Source organism: Fukomys damarensis, unplaced genomic scaffold (assembly GCF_012274545.1).
Source record: "Fukomys damarensis isolate Sample0158 unplaced genomic scaffold, DMR_v1.0_HiC HiC_scaffold_36, whole genome shotgun sequence".
Classification (NCBI taxonomy): Eukaryota; Metazoa; Chordata; class Mammalia; order Rodentia; family Bathyergidae; genus Fukomys; species Fukomys damarensis.
The window spans coordinates 45,656,975-45,669,917 of NW_022900948.1; the positions used below are offsets into that span (position 1 = coordinate 45,656,975).

At 58.6% G+C, this 12,943-nt stretch overlaps 1 protein-coding gene across 8 annotated transcripts in view; it reads right to left on the reverse strand.

The window, feature by feature from the left end:
- Nucleotides 1–12,455, reverse strand: part of Rapgef1 (Rap guanine nucleotide exchange factor 1) — an 81,474-nt gene extending 69,019 nt beyond the window's left edge. For 3 of the 8 annotated variants that reach the window (XM_033759274.1, XM_033759270.1, XM_033759269.1), the window contains exon 1: nucleotides 1,617–1,700. In XM_033759274.1, coding sequence (XP_033615165.1) covers nucleotides 1,617–1,680 — 64 coding nt within the window. In that variant the 5' untranslated portion in view covers nucleotides 1,681–1,700. Of the gene's footprint in view, nucleotides 1–1,616; nucleotides 1,701–12,418 lie in introns of those variants that run through there. The other 5 variants (XM_033759273.1, XM_033759272.1, XM_033759271.1 and 2 more) reach the window with 4 other exon arrangements.
- Nucleotides 12,456–12,943: the final 488 nt, after the last annotated feature.

The following is a 12,943-nucleotide window of genomic DNA, read 5'->3' on the forward strand; positions in this document are numbered from 1 at the left end:
GCTACAGTCCGCTCGCTTCGGCCACCAGCACAACTGCACAGGGCAGCTCCGAGGCTTTCTGTAGTCTGTCTGCGAGCCCAGCTGCTCCCGGTGGAAAATTCCCGGAGTTTTCACTCCTACATTGCCCAAGGAGAACCGGAGATAATCCAAGGTCAGTAGATACATGAAACCCCTGCTCTTTAAGTTAGAACCCAGGGCTGCATGCATGCTGGACCAGCGTGAAAGGTCTCCTTGCTGTGGTGTCACAGCCAGCACTGGCTTCTGCACGCCCTCTTTAGGGCCTCCACACTGAGCTACAACCCCTAGCCCTTTCTTTTTTCTTGTGTTGAGAAAGAATCTTGCTAAGTTGCTCAGGCTGGGATCTAACTTGGGATCCTCCTGCCTCAGCCTGGGATGACAGGTAAAAGCCACCATGCAAGGCTGATTTATTTTAGTGTGTGAAAAATATACTAAAAAAAAAGTATGATAAAGCTGTTAAATGTAACCTACTTTGTTTACCCGAAAGTCCTCATCTGTTTATACACATACACTTTGCTAAACCATCTTAAGACAAACTGTAGACAGGCCGACTCTGCAGGCCTAAACGGCTCAGCTCGACTATCTAAAGCAAAAGTGCGTTCTCCCACATGGCACAGCACCTCCGCAACCCTGAGAAGAGCAGCATGTCCCAGGGTGTGGCTCAGAGGTAGAGGGTGTGCTTAGCAACCTGGGAAGCGGGGAGAGAGGCTCCCCATTATAGCCTCCTGTCCAGTTCATATGCCAACTTCCCAGCTGCCCCCAGAAGTCTCTGACAGCTGCTTGGTTATGCCAGGATCCTCAGGGATGGCTGCAGAGTGCCCTTCTCAAACTGACTGTCCCACCGAGGAACAACTCCAGAGGCAGAAAGGCCAACCTGACAGTGAGTTAGCATCCCACACACTTTCCTTTTAAAGGGGGCCATTTCGGTAATCTGCCCCAAATCTGGCTCCAGTTCATGTCCCCAAGCATGCTTACTCAGGCTTTTGCTGTGTTTGCCAGCACAGTCACACACACAGTTACAAAGGCGCAGTCCTGCTCCATCCTGAGCCCCCTGCACCTGCTTCTGGTAAGTGGGAAGGGGCCAGGCAGGTTCCGCAGAGCCACCTGCGGCTGCTCCATCCAGCCCGCTGCTTCCCCTCAGAGCGGCGCCCCGCCAGGATCCCTGTGAGACTGGGGGTCAGGAAAGGCTGCTGCCCACAGCATGGGCACCCAGGGTGGGTGGGCATGGGATGCTCTTACAGAGCACCCGGAACTCTGTGTGAGAAAGCTGGTTTGTTAATTTAAAAGCTATTCATGACATTCTCTAAACCAGAAATAGCTCCAAAAGCCTGAACTCTGACTTGGAAAATGCCTCAAGAACTGGAAGATCCCAACAAACAGATGCACACTGCACTGAACAAGCACCAAGAGGGCCGAGTGTTCACCGGGCATCGGAACAGCACCAGAGTGGTTCCAATCCTTACAGCTACCTGCTGGTTTTCCCCAACCCACCCACTACAGGTGCCTGCTGCCTGGAAAGGGCCTCCAGCAGCCTCGGCTCTGGCCCGAGCCACCTGCCCCTCACCGCTTCTTCCCTAAAAGGAAGCCAGGCCCCTTACCTTGTTTCCAGGGACACAGAGTGCTTCGTCTCAGGGGTTTCTGCTTCTCAATAGCGTTGCCCATTCTAAAGCCAGAAATCACAGGGCCCTTCCAGGTCCCAGGGTCTCTGTCACACAGCGAGTAAGGCCAGAGGCACTGGCCGACAGCGCCGTCATCTCTGGGACCCCTCAAATGCCCCAGCCGCACAGCCCCACACACCCTCCTGGGGAAGACTGGAGGAGCTCTGCTCTGAAAGGTCCTGCCTCCACCCTGCAAACTCCCATCGCGTCCTGGGAGGAAACCAGAAGAAAGGGTTTGTTATCGCCCTCCCTGGGTCTCTGATGGCTGTTCCAGAGCTCCTTCCTCAGCCCTGAGCTATTACTCATCCACCCTGGCAGCTGCCTCGGAAAATGGACCGCGTTCCCAGACACTCAAGCCACACTGGCAGGAGAGCTGGCAGTCAGGTGACCCAAGGCCCAAAGTCGCTGTGGCCGATTCTGGGTATGCCCCCTCTTAGGCCACTGTGCACCGCGTGCAATACGTCAAAGATTCGTGAATGCTGCTTTGCTACGGGAGAAACCAAACACCAAAAGGCCAGCCACACTCCCCTTCCCAGTCATCCTGGGGACAGTTCTGCTGGGGAAGGGGTCGCAGCTCTGAACCCTGAACAGTGGCTTTGCAGGAAGAAAGTGAGGGCACCAAGACAGGTACACTTTGGTGAAGGGGAAGGAAAGGTGGATGAGGGATCCAAGTGGCTTCGACCTCAGAGAAGGGGTTAGAACGCCCTTCTAGAATCCCCTGGGCCACAAAAGTATGAACGTTAGCTCTGGGGTCCAAGGTCAGGCTCTGCCGAGAGTGCGCAACCGGGCACCCTCAGGGCAACAAGAGTTGGAGGAGAAACTGCTCTGCCTAGCACGCTGCCCAGCCCCAGGAGGCCCTCACCATCACCACCCTGAGAATCAGGCTGCAAAGCTCAGCGGGCTCCGGCGGGCACTCAGGCTCCAGTCAATTTAACCCAACGCCAATGTTAACTTGTTCTGTAGAGTCGGATGGCAGGGGTGAGAGCAAGTTCCAGAACGGGAGGAAGTTTGAAGACAATATTTAAAAAGAACAAAAGGACTGGGATTTAGCTCACGCCTCATAAGCGCAAGGTCGGAGTTAGATTCCTGGTACCAAACAAACAAACGACAACAACAACAACAACAACAAAGAATCAAAGAGAACACGAAAAACACAAATCTCCATTGCATCTCTGGGCTATGGCATTGTGCCGGCCCCAGCCTGCTCTCAAGGGGTAGAAACAATCTTGCCAATTTCTAGAGAGCAGACAAAGCCTAATCCAAATCTCCAAGATCATAAGGCTCTATAATCTGATCTGCAGCATGGAGTCCTTTTCACAAAGTCACAGCCTGCGATCGCAGTGAGCAAGAGTGAGGCTGGGCCCATGCGGCTGGGACTGGGCAGGAAAGGGCAGGCTGGGCGCCAGGTCTTCCGGAGGGCGGCCTCACCAGATTGCGGAGATCTGCCCGCTGCAGCCTGGAAAAGCTCCTGGCAGGAACCCCAGCGCCTGGGGCCCAGGAAGTGGAGCAGTGGTCAGATGACCACTTCAGCGCAAGAACCCCATCCCACTCCCCTCTGAGGTGCTCACACGCTCCGGTTTTCCTCAGGCCTCAGGTAAGTTTTCAACAGCAGATGCACTATCTGACCCCATCTCTTCCACGTTAAGTTCAGTACAATGGACCTCAAAGCCACAACGGTCAATACACAGCTCAGTGACACCAGGCCTGCCCTGCAAGTGCAACGACTTGAGTTCGACCCCCGGTACCCCCTCCACAAGGCCAGATTGTGAGGCTGCGTCTTAATTTCTCCTTTTATCTGAAGAAAGTGTTCACTCATCTGGCAGACACCACAGGATGTTGCCTAGCAACTCTGCTGAAGAGACAAGCAGATGGACAGGTGGAGGAATAAAGAAATGAAGGGCAGAGGAGAGCACCCCTATCCAGGAGCAGACCCCTTCCCACCACCCCGCCACCGGCCGTGGAGTTTCCCTGGCCCGGGCTCCATCACATCTCACTTCCGTCACACACAAAGCGCCAACATCGCCGGTCTGTGGCTCCTCCTCGAGGTGGACCGTGTCCGTGCTGCAGCGACAGGACGGGGGCTGAGGTCCAGCTCGGCGTTTCTGGGCTGCCACAGGCACCCAAGTTCCTCGCACACAAAGCGGGACTCCTCGACAGGACACGCAGGCGAGAGCGCCGGCTCGGTGCCTCCCGATCGTCCCCAGTGAGCTGTGCGGTGGCTGAGGGGAGACAGCAGGCCGGCCCATTCCTAAGGGTCCTCGTGAACTGAACTCCCAGCTCAGGACACGCGCCACCAGGCGCTGCTCGCGGTGGACGGGCAGGGGACCCGGCTCCAGCGCACACCCAGGGAGACCACGTGAGCCTTGAGCGGGGACGAAGCCAAAATGTCTGTCACGGAGGCAGAAGGCTCGCTGAACCACAGGCGAGGCGCTCCCAAGCCTCTGCACACACTTCAGCCTCTGTCCGACTGATGTCAGCAGGACCACACCTGCCGGATGACAGCCCTGAGGCTATGACGGCCCCGCTTCCGCAAGCCCCAGGTCGCTGACACCCAGGAGCCATCCTGAGTCACAGGCACAAGGTGAAGGCCCCGGGGCAGTGGGCAGTGGGCAGACTGGCTGAGGAGGATGGTGGCTCAGTCTGAATCCGCGTGGCTGACTTCGGGACAGAAGCATCACCGCCGCGAACCCTGCCTTTCCGCACGTGGATGTGTGTACAGCTCAGCCCTCTACTCCACAGGGCCCCTTAACGGCTGCCTGAGACGTGCAGAACCTCCTGGCACAGCACCCGGGAAAGAAGAGCTGCCGCTGCCGAGCGCCTCACTCCCGGTAAATGCCGAGCTCGGCCTCGATCCTGGACACCGAAAGGATCGTGGCCCTCCTGGCCCTGCCCCAAGTCACAGCAAGGTCTGCCGTGCAAGGGACGGTCCCCACACAGACACTGCCCGGCAGGAGTGACGTGCTGACGTGAGGGTGACACGGGAGCGGGCAGGGTGCCTGTGGCTGCAGAGAGGGGTGGACTTCGGAGACAGCCCCCCTCTCCGTGCGGGGCAAGCTGGAGCCTCTGCCAGGCTGCTCACTTCGGCGGGAGGTCGGGTCTCCGAGGCAGAGACGGCTCAGACAGGAAGCAGCAGATCCCTGTGGCCAGGGGAGCGGGGAGCAGCCGCAGGTAGTGCCCAGGAGCCACCCCAAAGCCGCGCCTGCCTGCAGGAGGAAAGCCTGCGTGATCATTTCCGTCCGGGGAGAAAGGCAACAAGGGGAGGAAGTGCCGTGTGCGGTGGGAACGTGCCCAGTGGGGCTCCGGCTCGGCCAGCGCAGGCACAAAGGACCTGAGAGAGGCCCAGAGCTCTGTGGGCCGCCTGGGAGGAGCCCGGAGGAGCCTGCGAGTAGCTGTCACAGGAGACGGAATTCTCTCCCGAGACGCGGGAGGACCCACAGGGCAGGGGCCGGGGCCTCGCGGGCGGGCCTCACGGACGCGCTGGGCACACCCGATGACACACACAAACATCCCTCGGTTACCAGGACGGTGCCAGCCGCTCAGGGCAAGAACGCCGGGAGCTGAGGCGGAAGGGTGGGCTGAGGGGGCACTGAGGCGCGTGGAGGGGAGGCGGAGGGTGGCAGCCCGGGCCCTTGGGCCTCAGGGCCTGATTCCCGAGCTGTCAAACTTCGGTGTGCACTGTCCTGGGAGAAGCCTGTGGCCTTGGCCCGTCTCAGGGAAGGCTAAAGCCTAAGAACACTGAGCTTCTCTGCCTCATTAGGAAACGGGGAAACTGAGGTCCCGGGAGAGAAAGCTATTTCCCTCGTGTCCCCGGCCCCAGCATGGGGATTTCCCACAGCCAGTCCAGGCCGTGTTTCTGCAGGACGCGTGTCAGGCGCTAGTCTTCCTCGAGAGCTGAGCTGGGGTCCCAACCAAGCTGGTGCTCTACAAGACGGGCCCACCGGGGCGGCCGCGGCAGTGAGCTGGCAGGTGCCCGCCTCTGTCACAGCACGGGGCTGAGAGCCCGTCCCTCCCCTACAACTCCAAGGCCCCGAGGAGATAGTTCCTGGGTTACCTGTGGCCGGGGCCAGTTCCTGAAGGAAAGGCCACTAAGGCATCACCTCCAGGGAAGCTGCTCCTTCGTCCTTCATTCCAAAGCCAGGGCTAGGCCAGGAACTAAACCCAGCCCTCAGGACAGGAAAGAGGGAAAGCTCACAATCCCAGAACCCAGAGGAAGGTGGTATTTTTAACAAGCTGGGCATTGTGGCTCACAGCACTACTACTTGTGAGCCTGAGGCAGGAGGATGGCCAAGTTCAACATCATGTTGGGCACTCAGCAAAACCCTCTTGAAATAAAATAAAAAGGGCTAGGGGCAGAGTTCAGTGGGAGAGCACCTGTCTAACATGCCCAAGTCCCTGGGTTCACTCCTCAGTAATACAAGATTTTGAGAGTATAAAAATAGAACATTTCTCCTTTGTCACTTTTTCATGATATCTGGAATACTCTGGAAATGTCTAAATAAGTATGAGTTATTTCTTTTCTCCTTTTGTGATAGTGGGGATGGAACTCAGGGCCTCTGCACTGAGCTACATCCCCAGCCCTTTTGTCTTATTCCTTAGTTTGAGACAGGGTCTCACAGGGTCACTTAGTTGGCCAGACTGGGTTGGTACTTGCGATGCTCCTGCCTCAGCCTCCCAAAGTGCTGGGATTATAGGCGGGCACCACCAGGCCCGGCTACACGAACTCTTGGGGTCTCCTGGGACACCTCCGAGGAAATCTTTTGTGCTTCAGCTGACAGTTGAGGCCTGTGGAGCCTGGTCCCCAAGCAGCCTTTCCACTTCCCCTGCCCTCTGCCCATACCGACCTGCTCCTGGCTGCTGTGTGGCTCTGTGCTGCCTCTCCGGCCGATGACCAGATGCCTACAGGCACCATCTGGCCTGCTCCCTACAGCAACCTCCAGGGATGTCACAGTCTGCCTCATGTGGACCCTAAGAGAGAAACCCATGCTGGGGAAGGCTCCCAACCACTGCCGCGGTCCTTCTGCACGCTCCTTTCAAAGTCACAGGCCCCGGCCCCAGCTGAGGGGACAGGAGCAGCTGGCGGGCACCTCCCGAGGCTGTGACTGCTGCACTGGGTGGGCGCAGCCAACAGACGCTGCGTGAGGAACAGCAGGGAGGGCAGGGAGTGACAGGGGTGCTCTGCAGACCAGAGGCCCCCAGGAGCCTGCACACAGGACCTCAGCATGCCTGGGCCCAGGCGCCCAGCCCTACTACCGACCCACTCTACCAGCGGGAAACTGAGTCATGAAAGCAGCCACGGGTGAGCCAGCGCGGGAACCAGACTTCTGATCCCGCTCTCTCTCGGGGGCCATCTGAAGGCTCTGAGGCAGAGGAGCACTTGGAGGGTGAGCACGGGCCGGCGGCTGCAGGACGACTTCGGTTTCTGCTCCTCCCCCAAGGGATGGGAGTCTGCAGAGCTGCATGGAAGCCACCCTCTGACTGTAGAGCGATGATCATTCTCACTCTCCAGGGCAGAGCACAGACCAAGACATCAGACAGGAGGGAAGGTGTCACCTGGGCTCTCAGCCCTAGGATGTTCCGAAAGGGGCAGGGCAGGAGGGAGGACCAGAAAGGCGCCTTCCAGGGGGAGCTGTGAACACCGCCTGCTGTGCTCTTCCAGTCCTGCCGACGGGAGGACTCTAGGCCCTGTTAAGTCTTGGAGTCCCAGATGTCTTCTGACTAGCAGGGCCGACGCCTGTCCTGACAGGAGCTAAAGCCCGAGGCCATCAAGCGCCAGGCCCGGCCAGGAGCAGCCAGGCGCTGCTACCTTCCGGCACCTTCTGTTCAGAGCCGAGGGCTCCCTCCTCCCACAGCCACACCCCGGTGCTGGGCTCCTGCCCTCCCCGGCCTTCGCACCTCACCAGCCTGCAGCGCCGCAGGGAGGACGAACAGCGAGCCCAGCTCCTGGCAGCTGAGCCCTCGTCACCCTCGCCGCCATCGCTAGCACGCCACGGAACTGCTGACGGCCTCCCTTCCATCCCTCCGTTCCTCTCCTTGTGTGCAGCGGAGGTTCGGAGTGCGCCCCCAGCCCCGGCACCTCTGAGGACCACAGAGGGCAGCACTCGGCACCCGCAGGCCCAGCGCGCCCGACCGCTGCCCGACACCCAAGGCAAGCGCCACTAGCCGCAAACACCTGCCTTCTGGCCGCTTCCGTCCCCTCATCACTTACGTAGAAAGGAACCCTCCGAAAATCCTCTCCTCCTCCTTCCTAAGGAAAAGATCTCTCTCCCCTTAACCCACAGTATCACCCTTACAGAATTATTTTCCCAGCTGGCTTGTAAAGCGGAAATTGACACAAACACTCGCATCTTCTCCATCCAGTCCAAGATTATGCACTTAAGATCTCGTTCACCTTTATCACAAGGAAAACACTCTGAGTGCTGTGCGTGGTGTGATCGAAAAATATGTTGACTACTTAAATGTTTAAAAACCGATCACAGTAAGACACCTTGCCTTGAAGCCCCCTAAAATCCTCCCCTCACTTTGAACACATTCATCCTCGCCACTTCCTGCAGCAGCTCTGGAGTCCTCCTTCCTGAGGGTCCTTGGTTGTTCTGCCGTGGCTGCCTGGTGTCCTGAATCAATTCAAAATGGTCACTTTTGGTCACTTTTTTGGTACCAGGACTCGAACTCAGGGCCTCGTGCTTGCCAGGCCGGTGCTCTGCCACTGAGCTACCTTCCCGGAGCTCGTGGTCACTTGTGACTTTGGGAAGGAGCCAGAAGTCGCATGGCGCCAGGCTCGGGGAACAGGGTGATGAGGATGCAGGGTCACGTGGACGAGCTGCCTTTCCCTTGGGGGGCGCTCGGCGGCAGCAGTCACCACCCCTTTCATCAGGATTTCCAGAGCTGCTTCAGAAAGTGCCAGAATGATGGGGAAACAGCGCTCCTCGCAAGGGGGAGAATTCCGAGGGACCCACGGCAGCACTGCCGTTCACCACAATAATTATTTATTTTGAGACAGGGCTCACTATTTAGTTCAGGCCCAGGCCAGCCTCGAATTCCCCGCGACGCTCCTGTCTCATCCCGAGTGCTGGGACTCACACGCGTGCACCACTACAGCCGGCTGCGTAGTACGTTTTCAAAGGTAAGCATCCGAGCACCCGCCACCACGTGCGTACACGACTCCTGCTTTTTGAGCCGAGCTCCCCACCCTGACGCCTGCACGACTGGCGCGAGTGGAACATGTGAAGCAGGTCCACGGGAGAGGGGAGCCAAGCCAGCTCCTGCTCCGTCTGTGGACTTCGTCCTGCACTGGAACCACCACACTTGGGGCAGTGCTGCTGCTGCAACCCAGATCCTCTGCGGTGCCGGCCGCTGGGCCCCAGCAGCCGGAGGCGACGGCTCCCAGGGGCACCGCTGTTCACAGGAGGGTGTGGCTGGCGGTTGCGCTGGTGGAGCAGGTGCGCTGACCGCCACCCCTGGGGCACAGCCTGTGATCAGACATCCACCTCAGGGACGAAACAGGTGCAGCCGTGAGCAGGGCGCAGAGCCACTCTCTGCGGGCTGGGCCTCGCCTGGTGTCCCGGGCGCCTCACGCCAGGAAGCACACAGAGCGGGTGAGAAGGATCAGGGCCTCAGACTGCTCCACTTTGGTGCGGAGGGGATACGCTTTTCTTCAGGCTGGTTTGTTTTTGCAGTTCTGGGGACTGAACCTAGGGCCTTCAAACTGAGCTCCATCCCCTGCCGTTTTTATTTCTTTTGAGACAGAGTCTCACTAATTTGGTAAATTGCCCATCTGGGATCAGACCTGTGACCCTCCTGTCTCAGGGTACCTGAGGGTTAGCATTACAAACCTACACTACCATGCCTGGCTCTCACAGTTTAATTTTTGGTTTCTTTGGGGTTTTGTTTGTTTTGTTTTTGAGACAGGTTCTCACTATGTAGTTGAGACTGACCTGGAACTCACTATGTAGCCCAGGCTGGTCTCAAACTCACAGCGATCCTCCTGCCTCAGCCTCCCAAGTGCTGGGATTACAGGCGTGTACCACCACGCCTGGCTCACCATTTAAATTTTAAATCAACAGTCTGCTAAAATACTGTGACTTCTATGAAATATTATTAAATCAATAACACAACTCCAACGTGTTTGTGTGCTCATGTCAACAAAATGCAGTAACTGGCTGTCACCCAGCTCTACAGAGAGACGCCAAGGGTCCTCAGGGCCCAGAGAGGCTACCGTGATGACCTCAGCTGGCAACCGCTGCAGAGTACCAGGCTACCTGACAGGGCTGCCGGCCGGGAGACTCAGAAGCTCACCCTCGCTTCCGCCCAGACCACCTGTCTCAAGCCAGCGCTACCTTCCCAGACACCAGCCAACGGCCTGAAGCTCGCCAAAGTTCTAGAGCGCATGCCACCTAGGCCAGCAGTGCCCAGTGTGTGAGGAGACCCACCGATGAGGGGTCCCAGCGGGATCTCCAGGGCAGCCGGAGGAGCTGTCTTCAGCAGCTGGCGTGCTCGAAGCTGGGCTGCAACCCCACAAGGCAGTGCCCAGCCGGACACGCGGGTGATGCCTACTCGCTCTGCACAGGACCAGTCCCCCTGCGCTGGCACCACAGGAGATCCTACACATGGCACGGCCCCTGCCCAGCTCACGGACGGCAGGCCCAGGAGGGGCTTCCTGGAGTAGGCGCTGCACATCCTCCCTCTCACCCCAGGCTGGTAGCATTTTAACAGACTCAAGCAGCACCATGAGCCTTTTCCTGCTGGAGTGGAACAAAGATGGCACCAGCTCCCTCGAGAGCCAGGTGGATGGAGCGCACCGCTCCCTCTCCCCCGCTCCTGTCGGGGTGCTGCCCCGTGAGAGGCCATGCTTGGGACTTGGCGTTCTCCTTTGTGGACACAAGTGCAGCTCGGAGTGGAGCCTGCACGAGGCCCTGGGGCTGTCGCCAGACAGCGGGAGAGACTAGGCCCCTTCCTGCCGCAGGCCGAGGCCCGGTGAGGAAAGCGCCATGTGGGAGCACAAGGGGCCTCGAGCAGAGAGCCCTCCTCACTGTTACACTGGAGGCTGCTTTCTCCTGCTATGCCCGTTCTCGCTCTCTCCACGACACTCCCGAGACAGGCGAGTGACCTGCGGCCCAAGCCCAGCCACTGCCCATGTGGCTCCATCGGGCACTGTGCACGGACAGTGCACCCGGCCAGACCCCAGCATAGTCAATGAAACCCGAGCCCAGCCCCGCACCCGGCTCCCCACGGGGGGCCGCTGGCGCTCAGGGACACCCAGCCAGTGTGGAGGGACAGGAAGGTGGCGGGGTCGGCCCCACCACTGCGCCATCTGTGCCAGGTTTCTGTATAGCAGACTCCATGCACTGTCTGGCCACCTTGGGAACTGCTCTCTCACCGTCCTGCAGAGGCTGGAAAGCCCCAGGGGAGTCCCAGAGCAGGTCCCACGCAGCAGACAGCGGAGGGAGAGAAGGGGAAGTCGAATGCCCCGCAGCCTGTGACCTCAGCAGGTCACTTCCTCTTCCACGGCCTCCGCTCTTCCGGCTGTGCTAAGGGCAGACTCAACGAGACCACACACACGCAGGCAGCACCTCACACAGCACCGGAACTGTGAGCTGCGGTCGGCCCTCCCTGGTAAAACGCGTCACCTTGGGACAAGACGCAAAGGAGTGAGGCAGCAGGGAAGCGCGTCCACAACAGCGTCCCCGAAGGCGCGGGAGATGACACGCTTGATTCCCACGGTGAGTAGTTCAGCACCCTTAACAGTGCTATTAAAAACTACCGGCAGGGGCGACCCAGTTTCCAGTCCCCCTCCTGTCTCTCAGACAGAAGCTATCTTTCTCTCAAAATATTTTTCCTACTCATACAAACACACACACACACAAAACAAAAACACCAGCGGGTGGGCATAGTGACACACACCTGAGATTGCTGTGAATCTGAGGGCAGCCAGGGTGGACTACATCGTGAGACCTTGTCTTACAAAAACCCAAAATTAAAATAAATAAAAATAAAGCCCACCAGCAGCTGGGCACAGTGGTGCTGTAATCCCAGCACTCCGGGAGGCTGAGACAGGAGTTTCACAAGTCCGAGCCCAGCCTAGGGAACTTAGAATTAAGATCCTGTCTCAGAATGAAAGACTGGGCCACCACCTGCCTTGGAAGCGCAAGATCCCGAGTTCGATCCCCGGTACCAAAAAAGTTTTTTAAAAAGAATAAAAGATTGGGGAGGCTGCTCAGCGTGAAGACCCCTTGTTCAATCCCTAGTACCCATGGAAGGGGAGCCCAGCACAACGCTCGTCCCAGTGGCCAGCCCCCAGCCTGCAGAGTGAGCAGTAGCAGGGCCTCGGGGAGTCGTCCAACGGCTCAGAGAGGCTCAGCAAGTTCCGGCACACTCAGCTCTGCCGTGGCCTGGCCCTGCAGCAGCGCCCACAGACAACGGGGCCCCAAAACACAGGAGCCCGTTTTCACCCGCATCCCAAGAGCCCAGGGACGGTGTGCCGGGTACCAGTGAAGTGAGGGTGCGTGGTGAAGGCACGGCCCGTCAGGCTGTGGTGGGACTGTCACCACCAGGAGGGGACACAGCCCTCCACTCCGGCTCAGCGTGCCGGGTGCGGTGGCTTCCTCCTGTGAGGACAGGACCGCACCTGTGAAGCTGGACCAGCGCCTGGCACTGCACAGAAGACCTCAGGGGCCTCCACTGCTATTACTTTAATTATTACTGACGGGGTTGCAGGGAGCCCAGGCCCTGACTGCGCAGTCGCTCACCTGTGTGCTCATGGCAGCCCATGTGCTGCCCCAGCCGGCAAATAAAGGCAGCCTGTTTCTCACCACGGCTGTCGGCTCCTGTGTTTGCTCTGGGTCACCCAGCGACTCCGGAGCCGTCAGTGTCAATGGCCTCATCTGTCCTCCCTCCTCATGAACACCAGCGCATCAGCCTCAAGCACCTGTGAGTGTGTGTGTGTGTGTGTGTGTGTTTGTGTGTGCGCGCGCGCGCATATGCTTGCAGTGCTGAGGACTGGATCCAGGGCGTCTGCACTGAGCTTCATCCCCAGCCCCTTCTAAAGTTTATATTTTGAGACACAGTCTTGCTAAGTCACTAACTAAGTTGCCTAAGCTGGGCTTCAACTTGCAATCTTTCTGCCTCAGCCTCCCAGAGTACTGGAATTACAGGCATGTGTTCCTACCAGCCGGCTCCTGCTCCATTTTTTGTTTTGTTTTGGGTTTTTTTTGGCACCTGTGATCCAAATCAGGATCTTGCGCTTGCAAGGCAGGCGGCGGCACCACTGGGCT